Source organism: Vulpes vulpes, chromosome 13 (genome assembly GCF_048418805.1).
Source record: "Vulpes vulpes isolate BD-2025 chromosome 13, VulVul3, whole genome shotgun sequence".
NCBI lineage: Eukaryota > Metazoa > Chordata > Mammalia > Carnivora > Canidae > Vulpes > Vulpes vulpes.
In genome coordinates, this window is record NC_132792.1 from 130,572,264 (window position 1) to 130,597,953 (window position 25,690).

The following is a 25,690-nucleotide window of genomic DNA, read 5'->3' on the forward strand; positions in this document are numbered from 1 at the left end:
TTTGCAGCACAGTGAATATTACCATTTTTATTCCTTTTATGATGAAGAGAGTACAAAGGGCTGGGGACAGAGACATCACAGGTGGAGGAAAGATAGTGTCAACTCTGCAAAATATATCCCTAAATTATACATAGAAGGGAAATAGAGTCTCAGGGCAGCCTTTCCCAGCTAGAAAATTGGGACCTATCCTGGTGAGTTTGCTGATAACTTCTACGGCTACCAGGGCATATGCCAGTATTCCCAGGAGTCCTGAACACATCTCCTGGTGCCAGTAACTCAAACATCCTTTTCTATTCCCAAAGCAACCTGGCCATTCTTTCTTTCCCCTCAAGTTCCTAACTGGAGTCTCATTCTCTCTGTCTTCTTCCTTATTCTTGTCTGACTCGAGCCAGATTTGCATAGGTTTCTCTGGTTTCTGCATCACTGGCATAACTGGGTATGGCTACAGTCTTCTTTCAATTCAGGAAATTCTTCCAATGCTAAGGCTTTCAGCTCTGCCCAGACTCTTTCACCTTTCCATTTTACCTCCTGCCCCCTTCCTCCTGGAGCACAGAACTCTGCACTTTGGACTTCCAAGCAAGCATGGCTTATGTGGAGGGGAAGAGTAGAAGCATGTCCCATTAAGGCTTGATGAGGACCCTGGGTTTCATTCAAATAGACTGACCTGCAAAGAACCTTCATCGCCACCTTCTTTAATTTCTGCCATTCACTTCTTCATAGATACTGTTCAGCCCCAGGCCTACCTGCAGCTCATTTGGTAGTAAAAGCAGTAGTGAAGCTGTGAGAGGTGGCCCAGGAACCAGGCTTTTTTTCTGGCTGTGAGCATGCACGCTGTATATGCAGTGTGCAAGAAAGCCATTGTCAGTCATATAAAACGGTTGCTATGGAATATGTTGAAAGTGGGAACATGATTTAATTGTGGATTTAATTGTAAGTGTGATACTAGTCAGAAAGGCCCAGAAAGCTGGCACTGCAGCCACTAACCAACTCAGGGAGAAGAAAAGAGCAGCAGAAACCGCTTCGGAGCTCCAGCTGATGTTGATGTGTGTGGACATCCTCAGGTCTCCTGGCCCCCTTCCCCTCACCCAGATTTGGTAAGTGGCAGAGCTAAACATTTGCAAATTCACAGTCATAGTCAGTCATCCGGCACATTATGAACTTCCACTGGCGATCCCTGTGGGGAGAGAGTCAGAAAACCAATGCCAGTGAGAAAAATCACTGCTGAGGGAAAAGCAGTGAACAACCTTTGGAGAATTTAGGAACTGAAGGGACACCTTATCTCACTTTGTACTGTAGGAAGTCTCTAGAAAACCATCAGGTAATCATCTGTGAGGTCTGGAGTCCTAGACACCTCCCTCCTCTGTGCAGGTGGCACATTGTAGGTTACTGGCTATGTGGAGGTCCTATTTTTCATTCAGGGTCAGCTGGCACTGCTCTGTCCCACGGGTACCTCAAGGACAAATAGGTTAACAGCTTGAAATAAAAGCATTTATTTAACATTGTCTCCATTCCATTGTAAAGAATCTTCTCTTAAGCAGGCCACCCATTTGCTCACTTATTTTTTTACTGAATACTTACTACATTCTAGGCTCCATATTATACGCAATGTGTTTCCCTTCAGAAAACACTACTGTAGGGAAACTAAGTGAAGGGAAATAACTCTAAAACCTCATAAAGTCAAAAAGAAAATGCCTGCCATTCATGCATAACAGAAATTGAATTGCGCATTAGTTCTAGAGGTCAGGCATGGGTATGAAAGTACATACAATTGCTCAGTTTTGGAAAATGTGGTGTGGATACACTTCAATGAATGTTCTTTGCTAAGGGCAAGCCTATGTTCTTTGTTCACCTATTGAACAAAAATTTATTGAGTGCCTACTCTGCATGGCGCTATTCTGGTGTAATATCATTTAACAGTGATATATCAATTGTAATCATTATTCTGTGAGTGCATTCAGTATATCAAAAACATTGCACTGGTGTCCAGGTTTGCTCATTTACTCTTCACCATGATTCATAATTTGGAGAAGTAGACTTAGAGCAACATGTGACATTCTTTAAGACAATGAAGTGACAATTTCAGATTCCAAGTGTTGACCTGAAATCTTATTCTTTCTCTTACACAACAATATCTCCATCATTACATGCCCATAACCCTATCAGAGGACATGGCTGTGAAATCCTCTGCAAAGTCCCAACAAAGGGCAAAAATCAAGAGTCATTCCAGGTATGATCATGCAAATCCTTCCAAAGCACAGCTGGGTCATTTAATTTTCGAATTAGCCTTCTCCCTTTCAACCTGGAGGCTTCTTCCCAGTTGAGTTTATCCTAACCAACAAGTAATACTGAGAAGGTCTCCATCCAGCCTTTGATCTGGAACATGAGATTGACCACATTTAGTTCTGGGAGATACCTCTTGCCAGCAGCTATGGGACATATTGGTCAGCCTAAATTAGGGTTTGTAGTTCTGAGTCTGCTGCTCCAAGTGATTTATTTAAAATGATTTGGAAGAGCTTCTCCTGGTACGGAGTCCTGAGAGCCTTGGTGCCCAACTATTTATTAGTATTTATTCCTGCAGTTGTCAACAGAGGACATGGCTTCTTTTAGATGGAGATTAGCATATTGGTGGCATGCATGTTTATCAAATGAATTTCATTACTGTAATGAGTCTTATTTATCTGTGTACCAACAGACAGATAAATAGGCTCTTAAGCCAGGCATTCACACTACTCTTTTAAGAGGCTGTTAATTGATGCTGAGCCAATTTTAGACTTGGTCCTAAGAGAACCAAGGGACTCAATCAAGCTCAGTCTTTGATTTCTTTCCAGAACAGTGTCTTTCAAGCAGGGACACTTTTTCTCCCCCGGGGGGTTTTTAGTTGTCACAATTATGGGGGAGGGGAGATTCTACTGCCATCTAGTGATAGGGATCAGGGATGCCACTAAACATCTGCAATGAAGGACAGGCACCAGCAACAGAATTATCTGGCCCGAGATGTCAATAGTGCTCAGGCTGAGCAACTCCATTCCAGGAGGAACCCACTATGATTTGCATATGGAAGGAAGGTCCCTGACCAGTAGGTCCTGGACTGAGGATATTTCTCCAAGCTGATGGCCTTAGTATCTTTCAGCAGAGCTGAAGGAACACATGCTGTGGATCTTTAAGCCATTGATTGTTAATGACAGCAACAAAAATCACATGGCTATGTTCATTTTTTAAAAAAATGCATGGCATGATATCTGTTTTCCAAGATTTGGGGTTAATCCACATAACTGAAAAATTTCAAGCCAAAGGGAATTCAATATTTTAACTATATACATGTAGTAGTAATTTTGGATAGTAGTCTTTATTATATTATTTCCTGCTTTTTTTTTCTAAAGATTTTATTTATTTATTCATGAGATACACAGAGAGACAGAGACACAGGCAGAGGGAGAAGCAGGCTCTCTGCAGGGAGCCTCACATGGGACTCAATCCTGGGTCTCCAGAATCTCACCCTGGGCTGAAGGCAGGGCTAAACCACTGAGCCACCCGGGCTGCCCTATTTCCTGCCTTCTTAACCAGCCAATGCAGAACTTATTTTCTTATTGACTTGGAGACATTATTAAGAATACTGAGCACCCTGCTGCACTGTTATCCAGTCTGTCCTCAGGGGTGACACACCTGTTAATTGTCACCAGGCTCCCACATGTTTTTTTTTTTTTTAAAGATTTTTATTTATTTATTAATGAGAGACACACACACACACACAGAGGCAGAGACACAGGCAGAGGGAGAAGCAGGCTCCATGCAGGGAGCCCGATGTGGGATCCCCAGGATCATGCGCTGGGCCGAAGGGGGCGCTAAACCGCTGAGCCACCTGGGCTGCCCCCCGTGGTTTTGAGTTCTAAAGTCTTTCCTTTCCTTTCCTTTCCTTTTTTTTTTTCTTTACTTTTCTTAAATATATTTTGCATGTGTGCCACATCATTTAACTATTCCTGCTGGTGAAGAAAGTTTCATTCCATGTACTATTTATCCTGTTTATTTTTAAATTTTCTGCTTCTAGAAAATAGGTAACTAGGCTGCTTAAAAATGGATCTAAAGTAAAAATGATTAACGTGTGAGAAATGAAGGGTTGTCTTAGGAATAAACATAAAGGAGTCTACACCATGCAGTGTGCCTTTCAGAGCTGTTAATGTTTGTTCTATTGTTTTGTTCTTGTTTTTTTAAATTCTGGGCCATGTTAACTTCTATTAGGGGAGATATCATTTCATTTAAAAACATAAATATCCCTGAAAAATAAGTCACACTCACATTCATCATAGTCCATTATTTAATGAGTTAATGTAAGTTTTGTTCTGTTTGCAAAACATTTACTATGACATTTCAGGATTTCATGCACTGTGTAAAAGTGATTATCACCTGACCAAAAGTACCTGAATTTATTGAGTAGGGAGGGAGGAAAGTTCTCATGTTCTTCCTATTGTTCTGAGCATTTGGAATAGGATTGGGGAGCTGCTTAGGAAAGGAAGAATTTTGTTTTGCCTTCAGGTTATATAAATCCTCCCCTTTCCTTTCTAAGGAAGCGGAGTCCCTTCCCCTTCTCTTTTCTCCCTCCCTGCAACCCAAGGTAGGGGTTATCTAGAGACCAGCATGGGCACCTGGGGGTCCAATTTGACAGTGGGTACTCCTTTGACTATTTTTGCCCTCTCTTCCTGACACTGGATCAGAAAAAGTGCTCTTTGAAATCGAGTGAAGGGAGCAGAGCCTAGCACATCGCAGGAGACCAAGCTGAGGCTTTCGTGCTCTGAGTGGCCTGGAGCCCATTCTCCTCTCTAAGGGTGAGCTGCTCCATGAAATGGGTTTATGAAAATAGCTCCATTCCCATGGCCTTCCATCACCCAGGCAACTCTCAGTTAATTCTAAACCAAGTAGGAAATAAACTAGGGGAAAAAGTGGATGGAAATTCCTACCAATGTGGTCCTTGCTGGGAGCTGGTCCCTGGCTCCTCCTTTAGCTCCTAGCCCCTAGGAAGGCTCACCTTTCTACTGCAGAGAAAGTGGTGGTTGCTCCTCGCATATAGTAGTCATAATTGTAGGAAATCATGTCCATTTCCTCTCCATAGTGGCCTGGATATTCTGTGGTCAGCCTATGCAGGAAGAATAAAAGTTTACAGGAAAAATATAAAACACAGTATTATTACAAAGAAGAGATGGCATTTGAATATGACAGGATACCCAAGCCAGAGTTAGATGGCCCCCACCAAACCATTCCAGGCTGTGAAAAGATGGGTGCTTTCCTTCTGCTTCTCATCTTTCTTATTCTTGTCGTTAAACTACACAAGATGTTGATAACTCCCCAGTCCTTGAGGAAATATTAATTACCATCAATAGTAGTCCATGTCATTTAAGCCTGCTGGAATCATGTTTCCAAACTGTGGATTATGATTATTAGTGGATCATGAAATCAATTTAATTGGTTATTACCAAATGAGCTTTAAAAAAGAAAAAGTAGAATAGAAAATATCAGGGCATATGCTAAAGATAAGTTCTTGTGTATCTGTGTAAAAATTTCATTTCAAATATACTATATACATGTATTTATGACGTATGTATGGTGTGATAGTTTAATATGGTTTTTTTACTGTGAGTTATGATTAAAGTGTATGAAAAATGAAGTTGTATTTAATCCGCACAAAGGTAGTCTTTTCCTTGTCCACCATTGTTTTGTGGCACCTAAAACAGTTCCTACTACATAGTAAGTATTTGCTAAATAAATAATGGCCTTGGGAGAGTCACTTAATCTCAGTTTCCTGGTCTATAGAAGAATGAAAGCTACATAATAGGTTTGTCACTGGATCTAGAAAAGATATGTGCGGATCATAGGAGCAATTTTGTTTCTTCTTCCCCTTTCCTTCTTTCCCCCTCCAAGATTAAGTTAATCCAAGGCCTCTACATAAGTAAGTTTGCCATGGTCCACCTGGAATAAATCAAGAATCTCCTGATTTTCATTATGGGATCTTTGGGACCAAAATAGTCCTTTCAGTGTGAAATGGATCTGCCAAAGTTGTCTGCTTCTCCAAGGCAGTTGTAAGTGGCAGTAATTTCATCTGATTTGGGTTCACTGTGTCATTGTATATATGTTGTATATATGTTGATGGTAGATGTTCCACTGTGTAAACTTAATATTGCAAGGATTATCATGAAATCTTAAAAAGACTGATTTATAAACTGGACGCTCTCCAAGGAGAATCTCAGTGTTTGGATGCAGCAAGATCAATGGTTAGCTCAAGATAATGTGGAGTTAGCTAGAGCCCTGAATGCCCATTCTCTACCCTTACAATTGTTCCTTCTTCACATGATGTAATTATCCTTGTTTTGGGACTTTTCCCAAGACATAATTGCTCTGGAGCACCTGGGTGGTTCAGTGGTTGAGCTTCTGCCTTTGGCTCAGGTTGTGATCCGGGGTCCTGGGATCAAGCCCTGCATTAGGCTCTCTGCACGGAGCCTGCTTCTCTCTCTGTCTATGTCTCTGCCTCTCTCTATATCTCTCATGAATAAATAAAAATAAAAATCTAAAAAACAAAAGACATAATTATGCTTCATTAGGATGCCAAGCCCAACCCAGAATGCGTTACATTTGTTTTCACTTAATGTGCTCATGAAGGGAAATAAGGCTCTGCTAATTCAGAAATCTATTTTGTGCTTCTAAAGAGACCCAAACAAGGACTTCCTCTTTCTAATGAAAGTGCTTAAATGACTCATAAGTGGACTTAATAGGCCCTTACTTGGATCCCATAGATTTGGATCTATGAGGATGCTGACAAGTGCTAAAGTTTATCCCAAAATGAGGCATTGGTTGAGGCCGTACATAATACAAATTAGAATTTAAAAAAATGGGGTAAGAGGTGTTTTCCCTACTTCAGGGAACATAAAATATTTTCTAGAACTTTGAGGCACTCTTGAGATTCAATGTACAAAAACTAATTGCCAAACATTTTTATATGTTCAAAGGCAAAAATCTATATATGGCAATACTGCACTAAACTAAATCCAATGGCAAAATTATTTGGAAACAATCAGTCTAGATATTTATTTTACTTATTTATTTTTAAAGATTTTATTTATTTATTCGAGAAACAGAGAGGCAGAGACACAGGCAGAGGGAGAAGCAGGCTCCATGCAGGGAGCCCAATGTGGGACTTGATCCCAGGTCTCCAGGATCAGGCCCTGGGCTGAAGGCAGCGCTAAACCGCTGAGCCACCAGGGCTGCCCCTAGATATTTATTTTTTAAGTCTTTGCTGATTTGATGTCAGATTACTTGCTTAGTTAAACAAATTTGGAATAAAGTGGAAAAGAAAGGCTTGCATATAAAAAATAGTGAAGTTTTAAGCTTCAAAAGGGAAAAATTGATCCAGTATTTTAACTGGCACTCTCTATTGCTTCATTTTTGATAGTGATCAGAGATAGGCCCCCAGATCAACTGGACAGTCTGTCTGGAAGCCTCTCTGTGGGAGACTGCTATCAGTACATTTCTAGATTGCCCTGGAGAAGGCATGGTGCATGTTCATTGGTAAATTTCCATCTTGGTCCCAGTTAGGGTTTTGTTTTACTTGATTTTTGGTGGTGGTTGTTGTTCTGTTACAAAACTGTGAGATAAGTTTAGACTATTTTATAGAACCCTGGATTAAGAGGGCCAGGGAAGGAATTTGGACATTGATGTAAATTATGCCTGCTTAATGCAACTAAAAATAGGGAGAAATGGCCCAAATCATTAGTAGAAAGTGAACCTCCCAAAAACCATCCATAGAGGGAACTGCTGTTTCAATATGAGTTTTAGAACCAGATAGGTGTGTCTCCATTTAGTTCCTGATGACATCATGCACACACAAAATGCCTTAATAAATGAAAGCCCCAGTAATAGCTCCTCTGAGAAAACACAGAATTTAAACTTTTAAAGCTAGACACTGAAACAGAAGCATAGAGACTTGTCAGGAAATTAAAAGACGCTACAAGGAAGCAACAGATCAAGGTTTCATAAGCAGTGGCATTGAGCTTCCTGAGGGCGGGTGGGGAAGAGTTCTGTGTGGTTCCAGCTTCCTTGTGAATTACTAGGTCACTCCAGGCAGCTGTTTGGCAAAGCATACTTTGTGCAGAGCATCGCCATATATTCCTAGACCAATTACAACAGTCAAGCAAGGGTTTAGCTTGGCAAGATGAAGGAAAGGGCCAATCAGTAAGATGCCTTTATTCAGTGGACTGAGATGGGTATATAACTGAAGCTCTTCTATCAGGATCTGTATCTACCCCTTTACAAAGAACTGTGTGTGTGTGTGTGTGTGTGTGTGTGTGTGTGTGTGTTCCTTCTCTCACTTCCCTTTTTAAAAGATTTTATTTATTTATTCATGGGAGACACAGACAGAGAGGCAGAGATGTAAGGAGAGGGAGAAGCAGGCTCCTTACAGGGAACCTGATGTGGGACTCAATCCCTGGTCCTGGGATCACTCCCTGAGCCAAAGGCAGATGCTTAACCACTGAGCCACCCAGGCATCCCACCTCCTCTCATTTCTCCATGAGTGGCTACTGGGGTACACTTCCTTACCCCATAATACATTTTCTGCCAAGAAATGTTTAAACAACATTTGAGAGAAGCTTTTTCTGTTCAGTCCAACCTCTAATTCTGTTTTTGCCCATATTTTCTCCATTTCCCAATTAGCACCTTGTTTTAAATATCCTGTTTTAATATCCTGTTACTTCTCAGCACTACATATCTAGCATTTGGTTTAAAAAAAAAAAAAACAGGATCCCGGGCAGCCTGGGTGGCTCAGTGGTTTAGCACTGCCTTCAGCCCAGGGTGTGATCCTGGAGACCCGAGAACAAGTCCCACGTCAGCCTCCCTGCATGGAGCCTGCTTCTCTTTCTGCCTTTGTCTCTACCTCTCTTTCTCTGTGTCTCTCATGAATAAATTTTTAAAAAAATTAAAAAAAAAAAGGGATCCCATAAAAGCATTTTTTTTCATGATGATGACCAGTAAGGTGTGCTCCTTTAAGGGTCAGCGGTACTTGGCAGCATATAAGCCTTAATGAGCTAGTTCACAGTGGCATGGAGGAGAAATTCAGCATTTGTAGAATTGATATTTTGAGGTTGGCCTATACTCTACATCCAGCTGCAAGGAGTATGTCCTTCTCTGACAGGCAAATCAGTGAGGATTTTTTTTTTTTTTTTTTAATAAACAGAATCTGTTCGTGAGCAATGCTCTTGCATACTGCTTTTCCAGGTAAACTAGCAGGAATGGGCATATTTTAGGTTAGACTAATTTGTTAATGGTGTGGCATCCTGAATAGGAGCTACAACAGAACTTGTTTGAATTATTTTTACAAAGATGAAAAAAAATACGGCCCAAATGCAGTTATGTATAAAGGAAAGCATGTGCAAAGGAGCAGCCACTTGGCTTCTCCTCCAGAGAGCTGGGGAACTGGCCCCGTGGAATTGAATGACCAGGTCTCTGTAGCCACCAAAGTGCCCTCCTCTGTGGAAAGATCCTAGACCCCGGGAGGATGAGAAAGAACCTTGTATGTTCATGTCTGTCTTTTTTCAGCCTTTTGGAGATTTATATTTCAAATGATTCAAATATGTATCACAACAGGGAAACCAGTTCCAGAGATATCTCTGACTTAAATTAGAAGGAGGAAAACCTCTGACAATTTTCCAAATTTCTCTCTTGGAACGGAATTTCTAGCTCACCGTCTATGCCTGGGGTTGCTCAGCAAACACATTTGTCTCCACTCCTGCTGGCTTTCATCAGCCACATTACATCATGGTCATCTTGGTCCTAAACACTGATGGGGACAACTCCACCTCCAACATCTCTACTCCAGCTAAAATAACCCTCTCTTTCCTGTTTTCTTCCAGATATCAACTGTGTTGCTACCTGATACTTCACCCCTGTGGGTCTTACTTTCTCCCCTGGATTGAGAGAACCAGGATGGGGCAGAGGGCATGTGGTTGGGAGGCAGATAGACTTGCTTGAACAGACTTTGGAAATTTGAAAGAGTTACAACTTCTGCACCTCGGTTCGCTCATCTGTGTGAAACTATCATATTTTCTGTGTGTGAGAAGGCAAAGAGCTAACACATGAGCACGGGCTAGGTGCTCAATAAATAAAAGTATCATCATCATTATCATAGGGAACAGAATCAAAGTGTATAAATTGTACTTATTTTATATCCATTCACATTGACTGGCCGATTAAATAAATTAATAAATGGAGGAATGAATGATTGTCTCTAGACTCCAGGAAAGGCAAGTAGACTAGCTAAAATGGAGTGTGAGTGTCTTCATCTCTGTCATAACAGCTTCTAACTTGCTTGAGGAACCAGCATAGAAGCTGCCCTTCTTACCAGCCTCTGGGCACAGTGCTGAGCAGGCACCTGAATGGGGGTGGGAGGTTACAGAAACAGCAGTGGAGGTGCCTATGACATCATTCTCGTCCCTGCCATGATTTCATGGGGACTGGTCTTGTTGACCAGTCTTGTATTAAACAATACCCATCTTGTATTAAAATCTGAACCATGAGATGAGGAGTTAAAGATTAGCTTTGATTGAGGCTTTGGGGTGGGGAGAGGGGAGGAGAATGTTCTAGTTGGCTGGTTTTGTTGTTGTTAACTAGAACTACCTAGGAATTAAGAAAAATATTCTCTGGTGTAGGACCTGAGCTTCAGGGGAGATAAGCAGCGGAGAAAGTGGCATTTGAGAGTCACAGGAGCTCAAGGTTGGAGGAAAACTGAAATGTCATCTATGTTGATTCTGAGGAATGACATTATTTTTTTTCCGTCAAAACATAATATGCAACGAATCTAGTGAAGGGCCACAGGTCTGGAGATGAACCGGAAATCGATGCTCAATTCAAAACCATTGGTTCCTGGAACTCTTAGCCTCTGCCTGGCCAGCCTCCCTTGCATGCTGATGGGGGACAGACTGGTGCGTGGCAGGCAGGGGCTGCAGCTGCTTGGAGACTGGGGAATTATTATTAACAGGCTCTGAAGGGTTGTGGCTTCTTCAGTGACATGTGTTTGTGGTTTGCAGAAGACTGGTCTAAGAATTTGAATTCTCATATGTAAATAAATATGTGTAAAATGTATATATGTATCCAATCCTGTGGGGACTGTTTAATGACAGCATGTCTGAATCTATCCGTAATTCACTCTTTTGCCAAAGTTCAGTGAGGCCATACAATCCAATGAGAAACCTCACAGTCTAAAATGAGAGCAGCACCTTGGTCCCCAGTGAACAAATAAATCTTGCACTCATTTGGGAGTTGGTTGGATGATTTGTTTTCTTTTCCTACAAGAGTGGTGCTATTTCTAAATCCTTAAATGTTTGCAAATGCAAAGATGATAGTTGCTCATTTAGCTAGTTCAAAACAGGGTCAGGCTCAGTGCTGCAAAATGGCTTTCAAAGTAGGAGAGAAAAATGTTCCCACCCACATGCGTCCAGTTCCCTGGGAGGTAATTCTAGCCAGTTTAAGTGATGTGAGGGGAAGCTTCAAATAGAAAAGTTATCAGCAGTTTTCGCTGTGGGAAGGTGTGGGAAAACACTTCTCGCTCTGACGGGCTGTTAGAAAGATCAAATAAAATAATGCTTGTGAGAGAATCCTTTCCAACTATAAAACATCATCGTACCAATGTCAGGTTTCACCACTGTTACTGTTCCTATGGGTCTGCAACATTCACTCAAGAAATTTATTAAGGGCCTATATTGTGCCAGGCAATATGCTGAGATGCTGAAGAAATAAGACCTAATTTCTGCTCTAGACGCTTCATGTAGTTTAGAAGGGCATATAATATAACGTCATGACTCAGGCAATTTGAGGATGCCACTAAAATGTCTAGATACCCCAGTGGGATAGTGAGTCATGAACTGCATACCACGGTGCATACTGCAATCTCATTCTGCTGCTTCTCCAAGCTTCCCTTGAAAAAGTACCATTTCCTTGGACAACCGCAGTGGCTCTCAGCTCTGACACCATGAAGTCAGAAATAGATGCAGCTAAACAAAACCTTGCTCAGAGGGACATACTTCCAAGTTGACTTGCTGTATCTTTCTGAGTAATTCTCTCCTCTTTTCCCCCATGGATTCTGCTGGCCATCAGTGACATGTCTGGGTGGTAGAGTCAGGCGAGGGAGGGGGCAGGCTATTGTAGACCAAGGCTAAGGGTCAGTTTTGCCATAGGGCCCTGAATGTCTTGGGCAACTGAAGACATGTTGCTCATCTTGCTTTTTTTCATTTTTAACCTCACGACTTTGTTCTTACATGTGCATCTCCATGTTCATGAAATTCTTAACATCTTAGCAATTGGTGAGCTGCATCTAAGAGAACTTGAGAAGTCATTTCTAAAGTGTGTGAGAGGAAGGACATCCAATACTTGTGGGGAGCAGGAGGAGCCTGGAACCAGCTCCCAAAGGACCAATGGAAATCTGGAGCATCATTAGAAAATTAGTGGAATTTTGAGACATAGAGACCTGATGTCTTTGGGTCTCAGCATTCAAAGAAACAGGGTAAACTTCAAGCAACAATGCTCAGGATAGTGATGCAGATCACAGACTGCATAGAGTATGGGGACCCTGGGAAGATTAGATATTTCTCCTTTATCCCACCCTTACCTCCATTCACCCCCACCACTGCTGTTTGACAATTTTTCCAAAATGAGTGAGCCTCAGTTTCTTGCCTGCCTTATCATCAAAAGCTTTGGGTCCTACGTCCACTTCTTGTTACTGCTCTGTTTGGCCAGAAGCTAGGTGGCCAGCCAGTGACTGTGTGACCACTAGAGGGGCAGACTCTCCCACCTATTTTGGCAGAGAAGTCGGTCCTTACAGTGATGTGACATGCAGGTGTCCCAGGTCTTTTCTCCCTTGCCTGGAGAGCAAAAAGCCCATCACCTCCAGTTACACTAAGTGGACGTCTCTTGTTTCTCTGCACAACCAGCTCAAGTCACTAGTTCTGCTTCCTGATGGGTGATCCCACCCCTGACTGTCATGACCTTGGTTGAGTCCTTTGAAAGACCCTTCAGTTAGTCAGGAGGCTGGGTCTACGCTGCAGCTGAGAAGGTTGAAGGGCACAGGTCCATCCTGTGTGATCAAAGCCAGTGGCAATACCAGACATATATTATCTCATTTTATCTTCGCAGAATTAGAAAGTAGGCCAAAGTTATTCATTCATTCAACAAATGTCAAGTGCCTAATAAGTGCTTGGCATTAGTTAAGGGCTTGGAATATATTAATACAAAGATCTTTGCTTGTAAAGAGCTTACATTCTTAGGTAAGGATGGGAAAGTGGGATTTAAAACCAGATTTTAGAAAAAAAACACAAACTTTTAGAGTTAAGTAAGTTAATTATATTTTCTGGGCCTCTTCGCCTTATTCTGCATGCCATTCGGAATCATTTATTCAAATATGCACTCAATAATTATCAAGCAGATACTATGTTCCAAGCATTACGCTGGGCCCTGGGGATATATGTATCTTCCAGTTCAAATGTAATCCACTAAGTGCTATAGTGGGCATCCATGAGGGGCAGAAAACAGGACCCCCACACACACTTGGAATTCCCTACTGTCCTTAGGCTGTCCATCCTCCCTACCACAGAAGCTCGGGGTTGACTTCTCTTTATCCCTTCTCTCCTGAACATGCTCCTCTGGATCACACAGTGTACTGCAACCCTGATGTATTCTTTTGGAGCCCAAGGGGAAGTCTTGCTAATGTAGTAATGGATTGTTTACTCTTTCAAATAATTTATTTACATTTTAACTGGTTTTTAATGCCTTGCCACAAGGGAGGCAGATAGGGGGAGGCACTTTCTGTTAGCAGCCTGTGGATGGGAAGATTGGGGAAAGCCATGCCTCTCATGTCCCAGGGGGCAGGCTCCTACCTTCTCTTCCCACTCTGTGGGGCCCAGTCATCTTTAAGACCTTCATCTTCTCTTTGAAAACAGTTATGGGCATCTGTATTGCCTTTTGCAAAGGCACCTTTGGAGTCAAGGAATTTTTAGGGCTCAAAAGAACCTCAAAGATCTTTTGGTGGCCTTCAGGGAATTTGAAGGCTCCTGGAAATGCTGTGTAAACTTTTGTTTGAATATGCTGAGGTGCATTTTCTTTTTTCTGAAGACAAGAGCTACAGCATTCATCAGATTCTTAAAAATCTCAGAGACCCAAAAGAGGTTGGCCATCATTTTAAGTGGTGGACTTAAGGAGAGGAGACCTGTCAATACAGAGGCAGGAGCTCAAGTTTATTGTTGCCCCATTGGTGCTTCTTCCACTCCACCCCACCACGTGCAGGCTTTAGGTCTTTGCCTCAGTATCTATCATAGTTCTATCCTAACACCCTGGCCACCCCTGCTCACCTGCCATGGTAGGATGAGAACTGCTTTATGGGGGCAGCTTTGGAGAGCTGGAGCAAGCCCCTGCTCCATCATACAGCTACTGATATTGACTGGCTTTGAGCTCTGAATTTATTATTCATCATTACTTTAAACAGAAAAATGTTAGCTTTTGGAGTTGCCTATGCCTAGAGCCTTTGTGCCCTGTGTGGGCGTCTGTGGAGTAACACTGTCTGGTGGCAGAAGAAAACATAACCCGCAAAGCTCCCCTTTCAAGCATCACACTGCAGAAAGATAAATCACTTGAGTGAGCCAAGCTTCAAATGTTGACACTTTTAGATCCCTTTGTCCAAGGCAGAAATGCCTGGCTTGTTTTTAGACTGAAGAACTTTGGATAAGTTGTGTTGTCAGCACCCAGTGGAAGTTATCAGGGTAAATAAATATACACATATTCTCCTAGTCAGTTTGAAAGCTAGATCAGGGAATATTTGGCATCAGCCCAAGGAGCAGGAAAGGAACAAAATTATACCAACTGGAATTACCAATTGATCTAGAAAACACTAGCCTCTTTGGTGTATAATTATATACTACATTTGCCACTTTGACCTGTGACAAGAAAAAAATAGATTCCCAAACAGGTCCCCCGCAGCATTGGATGTGATGAGAGAAAGAGCACTGTGATGAGTCAATAGATCTCAGCTCTAGAGGTGAAACCCCATAAAATAGCTGGGTATCTTTGGATAAGTGACTTCCTTGTTCTACTGTTCTGTTTGTTTCTTTCCTGCCAAAAGAGGGGTATAGATGTATTGGGTTGATGAGCTGTGAGGTCTATCCCAGTATGATTATTTTTCTAGCCTTTTCATTAATTTTATACACTCATTTCCTTCTATCAGCTGCATGCTGCTTTCCAAGCTTGTTCATGACAACCTAGGCTTATCTGAAGTCAGAAACATGGACCAGAGAACCCCCCCCCCCAAACTCTCCCTCAGCCCCAGGAGTCTTTAGGGGTTGTATTTGGCTACCAGGCTCACCAGCAGGAATATGGACATCTCTTGCTGTAGCGACAGCAGTAAAACTGCCACTCCCGATCCAGCACAGATTCGAAGTAGCGGCTCTGGAACCCTGCCACCAGCCCGTTGTTGGAACATGTCTGGTACCTGAAGAGAAGAGAACCATTCCAAGTGAACTAACGACAAGGATGCCGAAAACTCCAGCTCCCACAGCTACTGAGCCAGGCCATGCTTCAACTGACCTAGATCCTTGACATTTATTACTTTTTTTTTTTTCAAGAGGAAGGGAGAGAGAGAGGTGGGAGGGAGGGGTAGAGGGAGAGAGAGAGAACTTAAGCAGGTTTCACTCCTAGTGCACAGCATGACACGGGGCTCGATCTCAGGACCCTGAGATCATGACCTGTGCTGAAATCAAGAGTCGGACGCTTAACCGACTGGGCCAGGCAGGCACCTCAATTTATCCTATTTTAATGCAAATAATAAAGACTTTGTCATATTTGTAGAAGTAATATATGCTGACCATTAAAAGTCAAATGATTCAGAATATTTGAGCTGAAGGAAATTGGGGAGCACTGCTCCTGATAGACTTCTGTGAATTGATAGAAGAAAGCATAAATGGATGGGTATAGAAGCATCTAGATTTTCACAAATGCAAGATTGTATTATTTATGCCAGTTAAAAGAGAACACAATTTATTTTACTTGCATTTAAAATAAAAAGAAGACAAAGATACGCACAATGAATGGATGAACTTCAAACAACATTTCTTTTGCTCAAGAGCAAATAGAGGGGGGATCCCTGGATGGCTCAGCGGTTTAGCACCTGCCTTCAGCCCAGGGTGTGATCCTGGGGTCTTGGGATTGAGTCCCACATCAGGTTCCCTGCATGGAGCCTGCTTCTTCCTCTGCCTGTGTCTCTGCCTGTCTCTCTCTCTCTCTCTCTCTCTCTCTGTCTGTCTCTCATGAATAAATAAATAAAATCTTAAAAAAAAAAAAGAGCAAATAGACCCTTGGGACTTAGCACAGGACACTTGTTCACTCTAGCCCCACATAGCTACAAAGCCCAGATGGGTGCAACACATTGTCCAGGGTCATGCAGAGGGAGACTGGGACCACATCCTCAGGTTCTCATGACTGTAAGATCTCTGGGGTTAGGGCAGGGTTTGCTTGGATTTATCCCCCGTGCCCACAGTGGGTCCTGGCATATGGAGGCATTCCTTACAGGGTAGTGAGAGGCCAACTGACTTTATCAAACTCCCTCCGGGGATCTTTCACCTTTCTTAGATGATCTTTCTAATTCTCCCAAGAAGGTAACTCTTCCTCTCTGGTCCACAGACCCTCCCTGAGGCCACATGCATTATCATTCTTTCTTTCTAGCTGGGCTGAAGCTGCCTCTAGGAATTGGCCCCTTTTATCTTCACAGCACCTTCTTAACTAAGCATTGGCTTTCTCCCATCCATACCCCATATCCCACTGGTGCCTGAAGGCCGCCACTTTCTGTTGGATGATGAGGATGCTGTTCTCCACTCTACCACAGTGGGCTCCTACATAAGGTGGGGTCTTTCACAAATCCTTCCAAAATAAGTCTTTAGTCCATCAGGTTCTCTGCATTTCCTATCCACCCAGACACTGATCATTTTCCCTCTCATAAGTGAGCAGAGCAGGAGATTGTCTATGTGTAGCTTGATAGCTACTGGAACACAACCCTGTTTTCCAAGTACAGATAAGTTTCCAGAAAATATAACATATAAAGTAAGAATAAGTACTCTGTGCTGATAGGTGAGAGGGACCTTGCTGACACACAAACTATAAAGCCATTGGTGGTGACTGGTTTTGTGTTATTCTTTGTAATAGGTAGAAATGATCTTGTGGATCTGATGAAACTAGATATTAAATACATTTCATGACTCTGATCAGAAAACATCTGTCCTTTTTCTCATTTATTATTCATTTATTCATTCATGCATACCTACATTCAAATATGCATGCATTTATTTGTTCATCCACTCAACAAACTTGTGCCTGGCTACTCTTCTGTATCAATCACAGTGCTTCTGTGTTGAAGGAACTGAGGGATGGGTTTGGTGCTTGGCCAGCCTTGCAGATTAGCCTGAGTTGCCTGTCCCTGGGACTTGGAAGAGGTTCTAATGGACCCTAGAGACCTCAGATATAGGAGATCAGGAAATCAGATTAAAATTAAGGTTAAAGTGTGCATTGAGACCTATGGCCCTGACGTGCTAGTTTTCCTTCTCTACCATTACTTACATCTCATCTGGAGAAGTGCCACTTTGGAAAACATTTGGCATATTTTGGAAGCCACATGATTGGAATGGAATGCTTGGGTCTGGGATAGTGGATAGTCCAAGATAGTCTATTATATCCTAATTCTAGCAGTGTGAGAGCTTTTCAATAGAAAGCACTCAAAGTTGTAAATGATGCTTCTGTGATCTTCCTTCTCACCATCACTACAATTCTGGCTTCCTCTAAAATAGCCCTTTCAGAAACTCAGTAAGCCTGTGGTTTCCTGGTGGCTGTTGTTTCATTGTTTTGGTCTGTCCTGTGCACTCTCATCACCACAGGGGACAGTGTTCCCAGGGTGGTAAGTTCTCTTAAGTAAAAATAAGTGTAGCAAGATAAGCTGACCTGTTTCATGGTGTACCAGTTTGAAGGCAATCCAAGTTCTGTGAATTCTCCACCAGCTGTCAGCCAGGCAGCTGGCCCCACAGTCCTGTATGGGTAGTGTGTGTTACTCCCTCACACACCACCTCAGATAATGCTGCCCTGTGAAGATTATTTGGATACTACAGGCCCAGGGCCTGAGAACATCTGGTGAAAGTTAGAAAACCAAGCAGAGCTCTCTTCACCTAGCTCCTGTCCCACAGTCTTCACATTTTGGTAGAGAAAGCATGCATTGGAGTTTCATAGTGCATGTGGCCAACACAATGAAATTAATTCTTCCAGAATTAGATTTTTGTTGAGGGTACACTCATGTGGGGATTAGTAAAGCAGAAGGGCTAAGAGTACGGGCTATGCTGTAGGACTGGTGCTCTAGTCACTTCTGGCTGTGTCACCTTGGGCAGGCTTCATACCCTCTGTTAGCCTCAGTTTTCTCACTTGTAGAATGGGCACATACTTTGAAAAGTTTTTATGAAGACCACATAATACAATGCATATACATTCTGGTGCTTAATAAATTATTTATTATTTATGTTTTTGATGATTAATAAGCTATTTATTATTGTCATCGTATTTCATTTCATCCACTCTACAATTTTGTGCATACCTGGCCAAAGCTACCTTGGCTCCCCAGTCCTTCAGCCAGAGGAAATCTAATGGACTCCAATGCAGTCCCTGAGCTACTGTTTCCCTAAAACAAAGCTCAGGGAGGTTGGCTGTCTTTGTTGCTGATGCACACCCACTTTGTAGCATAGATACTTTAGTGTATGGTAAATTCCTTAAGGGGAAACATCATTCAGTTTGAATTCTACACAGTGCCTGACACGACAGGTCTAGCAGATGTTTAACAGAAGAACAAATGAATGGATAACTGGTCTGAAGTCTTTTATCACCAGAGGCAGAGTTGACATTGAAAAGCCTATCATTCAGATCCAGAAAGGGCCCTGAGACTTCCCCAAGAGTGAGTGATGATCTCCCCACATCCACCTTCTCCCTTAGGAGCAAAGCTTGCTTAGGCTAAGGGTGAGACATGAACAGAGCTATGGGCTTTCCTCCTCTCACTTCCTGTCCTTTTCAATCTCCTTTTTGTAAAAGCACCTTATTTGACAAGAACTCACTTAGACATTTGGCCACAAGCTGCAACTTTGGGATAACAAGCATGAGAGCAGGGGTGAGGGCTGCTGTGAACACGAGGGGGATGAGGGAAAAGGAGAGGGCTGCATTGCTGAAGTGATTCAAACTCAATTTTTAAAAAGTGGTTAGTGGTGAAAAGACACACCAAAGGCTCTGCTTCACTTCTCAGTGCCTGGTCTCTGCTCCTGAACCACCCCACAAGAGTATGGACCCAAGACTGCAGCTTCTGGGTGGATTGTGACAGACCCCAGTGGAGCCGTGGGCATGGACTCCATAAGAACATCCCCTTGGGGTCTGAGTTCTTGGGGTCCCTGCTTCAGAGGTTATCTATTCCTCAATTCAGAAGGTGTATTTTCTTTCTCACCATCCATCTTTTTGAAAGCTGAAGGCTCAATTTTGTTTTATAAACTGGATCATTGTTGGCCCTGCTCCACCTGCCAGAAGAAACTTTCTAGAAGGCAAATTACAAGGCAGTTAGTTATCTCTTCCCTGACAATATTCAAGGACCTTATCTGAGAGGGTAGTCTTCTGAAAGTGGCTTATCTCGAGGCTGTCACCTGGAAAGCAAAGACAGAAAACCTTTTCCTGTGTCGGCAGCAACAAAACAAGAAAACAACAGGGAATAGGGGAAGAGCTGTTGTTGAGAAAGCAGCAGACCCAAGTTCTGTCCCCACCCTATCTTTACCACACTGTGTGGAACCTCATCTAAGTCACTGCGAGGAATGAATGAAAGAGAACACCCGCCAAACTCTTGGCCGATGTGGAAACTGGAAGAGCAGGATCCAAACGCATTTTTCTGAGGCCAAGGCTTTGTACATGAGCTATCAGGGGGTTGCTCCAAGAATGTCCTTTGCTTCTGGCCCATCCTCTAGCCAGGCTTTTTTCCTGTCTCCTACATCCTTCATTGGGTCAAGAGCCATTTGTCAGGCCAAATGATGGAGGCTGGGACTGGAAAATTTGCACATGTATGGTTTTGTTGGTGAACTCTTTTGTGGAGATTTCGTCTTTCCCTCCAATCTCTGCTGGTTTGGGTCTAAATTTATAAAAAAGTTCAAACTCTTACAGTGATGAGTTTGGTGTAGAACAGTGTAAAGCAGTGCCATCTTGGTCAAGCTTTCATAGTCACATCAAATGGGTGGGCGAGTTGTGCTGGTTTCTTTCCTCCCAGTTGCACAGACATGCAATGTGCTCCAGTCCTGTTAGCCAGTTTCCAACCACACGCAGAGATAGGAAAAGAGCTCTCTGTGTTGGGGAGACGGTATGACACCGTCTTTACTTTACTCCTTCTTTACTCCCCCAAATTTCTCCCCCAATCCAGTTTGACGAGGGCTTAAATTCCACCAAGAGAGATGCATTATTTTAGAGTAAAGCTTGATTCCTATTAATTCTATTTTCCCCAGAGTAATCCTTTGAGTTGCTCTAAGGCATTTATGACATAGTCCACAGGGTTTTAGAATGTTCATTAAATCTCCCAACAAATACTCACTGGAACCTACTCTATACTTGGTACTATGCTTGGCCTGGAATCCTTTCTAAAGGACAGTCCCAGTAAGCACAGACTAAGATTAGACTAGGAGTAACTAAGGGCATAGACTATATGTCATTCACCTTCATGTTCCTGGAGTCTGGCAAAATTGTGATAATAAGCATTTGGTAGTGAATGAGTGAGCAAAAGAACTCACCAAAGACAAGCCACATGATGGAGAAGAGAAGAAAGGAAAACTGTCCTACAGAGCTGTGTTAGCATCAAGGTCAATCTGAAACTGAGAATAGTGGGCAGGAGCTCAGTTTTCCATAATCTGACTCTACTGGAGACGAGGGCTCTGTATAATACAGAGCAATCCTCCTCACCCCGGTTTGTGGTTCTGAGCACTCAGAACATACAGCATCCTCCTCCTCAGAAAGTCTTTCTCAGTTTACCATGTTTAAACCCACATTTCCCACCCTCTACTCCCAACCTGATATATATTTGCTGTAGCGCACTTGTCATTAGCTGATTTGTATTTGTATATTATTTGTCTTCTTCAAAACAAGCTTCACAAATGTAGGGACTTTGTCTTATTTGATGCTGCATAGAGTATTTCCCAGGGTTCATAAATTTAAATGGTCAGCTCTAATAGAAGCTACCATTTAAAAATACCTTCCTGAGATCTTTTGAAGCCCAGGGCCAGGGTAGTAGGGAGGCAGGAAGAAAGCAAGCACCCATAAACAGAATGTTGTTACTTTGAATTCAGGCTCCATGTAAATCTGCCTTGCTCAAAACCAGCCTCATCAAATTCCAGATTCACTAAACTTGTATTGACTGCCTGTGACGTGCATTTGTTTACATTGAGATTTAGGGTTCCTTTATACATTTTTCCCATAAGCACACAGTGACATCCCCTATTGTGAGGTGGGTGCCACACCTTCCTTTTTCCAGAATGACAAATCAAATCCTCAGGACCACAGGGCTGAGAGAGGATAGAAACAGGAGCTATGAATCAAGATTTCCCGATTCTAAGACCAGAGTTCCTTCTACCACATGACAGCTCATGCTCACTAAAAAATTCCAGCTTCACTTTGTTCCACATAGTATCTACATGTCCTATAGCCTGTGCCATGCCAAGTTAGAGGAGATTCCCTGAGAACAGCCTAGGCATGCTCTGAAATGGCAAAGTGCCACTCTTAGGACTCAGTTAAAGCCTCTTGGTGGTCATTAGTAGGGGAGCCAGCATGCACACTCAAATCTGGCACCTGAAGAGGTACTTTTCTACAGAGAAATTATAGCAAACAATAGTGTTATGAGCCACTCAGCTATGCTTGGAGCACCACCTTTCACTTCTTTATTTTCAAAGATATTATTTATTTATTTGAGAGAGGGGGAGAGTGAATGGGAGGGAGAGTGGAGAATCTGAAGCAGACACCATGAACACAGAGCCTGAGGCGGGGCTCAATCCGAGGACCCTGAGATCATGTCCTGAGTTGTAAGCCAAGAGTCTGAGTTTCACCCAGGTGCCCTGTGGAGCACCTTTTAAATCTGTGCTTCAGTTAGCAAATGTCTTTAGTAGATCCTATGTATTGTTGTAAAATCTGTGTTGAGACTCCTCCTCCCTCTTAAAATAAACCTGCAAGCTGATTCATTTATATGAAGCAGCCAAATTCACAAAACTATCAACAACTCTTCTCCCAGGGCAGATTGAAAACTTGCAGCCCATGGGAAGTGTAACTACCCCTCAGCCTATGAGCAAATTCTTTCCTTCCAGATTTTTCACTGAGACTGAAGTCTAAACTCAAAGCAATAATCATCTAAATAAATGCTTCTGGGGTAATTGGTATCAGACCTGGGCAGTTGAGTTTTACTGTAAAGGAGCTGTTTTTCATGTTTGTACATTTTTTTACTCTGTGATTAGCAGAGTAGGAGGCAACAGAGGGTGGAAAGGGGGAAAGAAAATTGTTTGAGTCAGCATAGCCCAAAATGTGGAGGCAGAGGTAAAAGAGTGATCTTGCTTGTCAGCCTCTCACTAGACTCTCATTGGCCAAACAAAATCATGTTATGTCCACTCCCTTCCTTTTTTGCTTTTCTTCAAATAGTCTGGGAGTTAATGACAAACCAGATGCAAGTTGCCAAGTTTAAAACTAAACATCATTTGCCTTCTCTCCCTAGCAGGGATAAACACAAAGATCAACAGAATGCAAGAAAAATCCAAGTGCATTTTCAGGGCCAAACAGAGCATGGGGTATTGGAGTTGTGGATTATTCTGAGATCATGTAGTATGATCACTCATTTTCCAGATGAGATGGGAGCCTAGAGAGTTGAATCCCTGGTGCAAGATCACATAGTCTTGGAAACTGGATCTGAATCCAGTCCTTCTGATTCAGAGCCCAGGGCTCTTCCTTTGGGGTTAAGAAATCAACTCTGAGTGCTGCTTTACTATATGGCTCTAAAAAGGGACATTAGAAAGGGACCCCACCCATATAATGACCCATAGATGAGAGGACAGGGTAGACAGTATACCTAGGTTGGTCCTGTGCTCCATGCCAGGCAATGGGTCTGGCAGTGGGAATCTTTGAGACAAGGCTGGACTCTGAGCTGGCCACCTATCAGAAGGAGTTTTGGATAATTAAATCTGCTCACCAGAGGCCTAGTCTTCCAGGGCTGGGCTTCCACTGTGACCTTGCAGATCCCATCCTCCCAGGATGAAGAACTTCCCTGGGTCCAGTCCTGTCCCCTGGATGGGCTGATGGCCCGCATTAGGTGGGAGCAGCAGGCTCTCAAGTAGCTCATCACTGTGGCCAAGAGCACACACTTTGGAGTAAATTCACTAGATCCAAATCCTGGCTTTATCACTTTCTGGCTGAGGAAACACTTGGGTCTCTAGACCATAGTTTACCAATAAAATGACTTAGATTTGTTTTGAGCATTAATGAGGTAATCCATATAAAGCATCAGCATAGGGCTAGCTCAGGGTAAGCCCTCAATAAATGGCGGCTGTTTTGACTACTCCGAAGTCCCCTCTCTTGCCTGGCTCCTCCACACATGTGTCAGTGTCTTTTCCTCTCAGTGTCTCATCATGGTTCTGTCTGCTGATTGTGTGATCCCCCAGAGTTTGACCACCCCAAAGCTCTTTCTACCACATGCCTGCAGGAATCCTCATAGAGTCCTGCTCTACAGATAGCACCGCAGCAGCCTACCTTGCTAACTGGGCTTCTTCCTCCCTGGACCTGGCTTCCCCAGAGCCTGTCACCCCCAGGGTCCACCTTTCCCCACCCCCACCCCCCTGGGGTCCTGCTCCCCATCCAGGCTGCATGAATAGCCAACCTAGCAGTCAGTAGTACTGGGATGGGCTCCTGACCAACTACTGGGGCTGAGACTGTCACACCCCACAGCAAAGCACAGGCTTGGATCATTTCCATGCCATTGACTGCGGCAGAACAGAGCTTCTCCCTAAAAGTAAACTATTTTCTGGCAGTGAAACCCACTTTAAATTCAGACAGAGAGAAGGACTTTGGTGCTTATGACTGAGAGAGCACATTTTACCAGCACAGCAGAGAGGTATTTAATTTCACTTCTCTTTGCCTGAATTTCTTTGCCTGCTCTCCTCCATTCACTTGTTTTCAAAAACCACACTTCTCAAACTGTCTGTAGTGAGGTAGGTCTAGTCATTTACTGTCCCCAAACTGTTGTGGGCCAGTACTTTTGTAAAACAGTAAAAATAAATTACTACAAAACGAGAATGCCTTCTGGACATTACAACAACCTTAAAATTGCTATAAAGTGTCTTAAAAACTTTCCATTTCTGTACCTATCATTTTGCAGCCTAGAAAACATTTCACAGACCCATGGTAGTCCCTGGACCAAATTGAGAGGAGGGCTGCTTCTGGAAGGAGCAGAACCACAGAGGAGCCCATCTGCCATGGGCACTGCGGATCCTGGGTTTCTGTCCTGTAATGTGGGCTACTGGGCAGCAGCCCTGCCCTCGAGAGAATGAGTTCCTGGTCTAGTCTTTAGAGGCTGGGGTCAAGCAGCAACCCCCCCCCCCCGGGTTAGGGATATGCTGCGATGCCCCCTCCCCCCTTGCCCCCCTCCCCAGAGTGCAGGCTGCCCTTACCACTCCATCCCAGCTCTGTTGATTTCTTCCCACCAGCACTCCGTGGGCTCCCCGAGGTTCTGCGGCGTGGGCATGCAGGCGTAGTTCCACTGTCTGTCCGAGCCTTCTTTCTTGTTGAAGATGCTCCTCACGGCCACCACCACCTGCCCATGGGGACACTGGTAGCTGAAACCCTGCCGGTTCAGATTCACCCACCCGTCGTCACTATAGTCATGGTACTGCTGGTATGGGTACCCATAGTCTCCGTACTGGCCCCAGGCCACGGTGACCAGTGGCAGAAGCACCCATAGCAGAGTGAGGTCCATGCTGCCTGGGCTTCTGGCAAAAAGTGTCACCCTAGGTTTGCTGGGCTGACCGTTTTATACAGCTGCCGCTGACATGTGGCTTCCAGATGTGGGTGAGCAGACTCCAACTGCAGTGTGTCATCGTTTAAGCAAAACTTTTCGGCGTGGAGATCCTGGCCATAAGTCCATCCAGTTTGTTTTAAGGTGGAATTCTAGGAAAATGTAAGGAACATACAAATGAAAGAAACTCTCTGGAGAAAGAACAACCCTGTGAAAAGATTATTAAAGCGAATGGCTTCACACCCCTTAGAAGCCTTCACCTGAGAGGACAGTGTGTTTGCCCCCTCATCACTCAGGACCTTCCCCCTCTCTGCTCCCTTCCCCCAGTAAACCCCTGCATTTGTTCTCCAAACTAGACTTGCAGGACCCCACAGATGCCCAGAGTGATTACAAAACACCAAAATAATAGGGTGAAGGGACAGAGTCATTAAGCTTTCTGCAAGTTTAGATGCCTGGTTTCTTTTAAGTTCTCAGCCTCATGTCTTTTGACTCTGAGTGTACACGTGGCATGCCAGTTTGCAAGGCTACTCTGTGAATTATTGCCACACATGGAAGGGCTGTTGGCCCACAGGGAGAGAAGTTAGGCAC

At 43.4% G+C, this 25,690-nt stretch overlaps 1 protein-coding gene across 1 annotated transcript; it reads right to left on the minus strand.

Moving 5' to 3' along the window:
- DPT (dermatopontin) lies at positions 1-25,182 on the minus strand. Its single transcript, XM_026003282.2, has 4 exons — positions 24,759-25,182; positions 15,383-15,508; positions 5,021-5,128; positions 1-1,174 (listed from the first exon to the last, which is right to left on the minus strand). The coding sequence occupies exons 1-4, from the start codon at positions 25,061-25,063 to the stop codon at positions 1,108-1,110; spliced, it is 606 nt and encodes a 201-aa protein (XP_025859067.1). The 5' UTR covers positions 25,064-25,182; the 3' UTR covers positions 1-1,107.
- Positions 25,183-25,690: the final 508 nt, after the last annotated feature.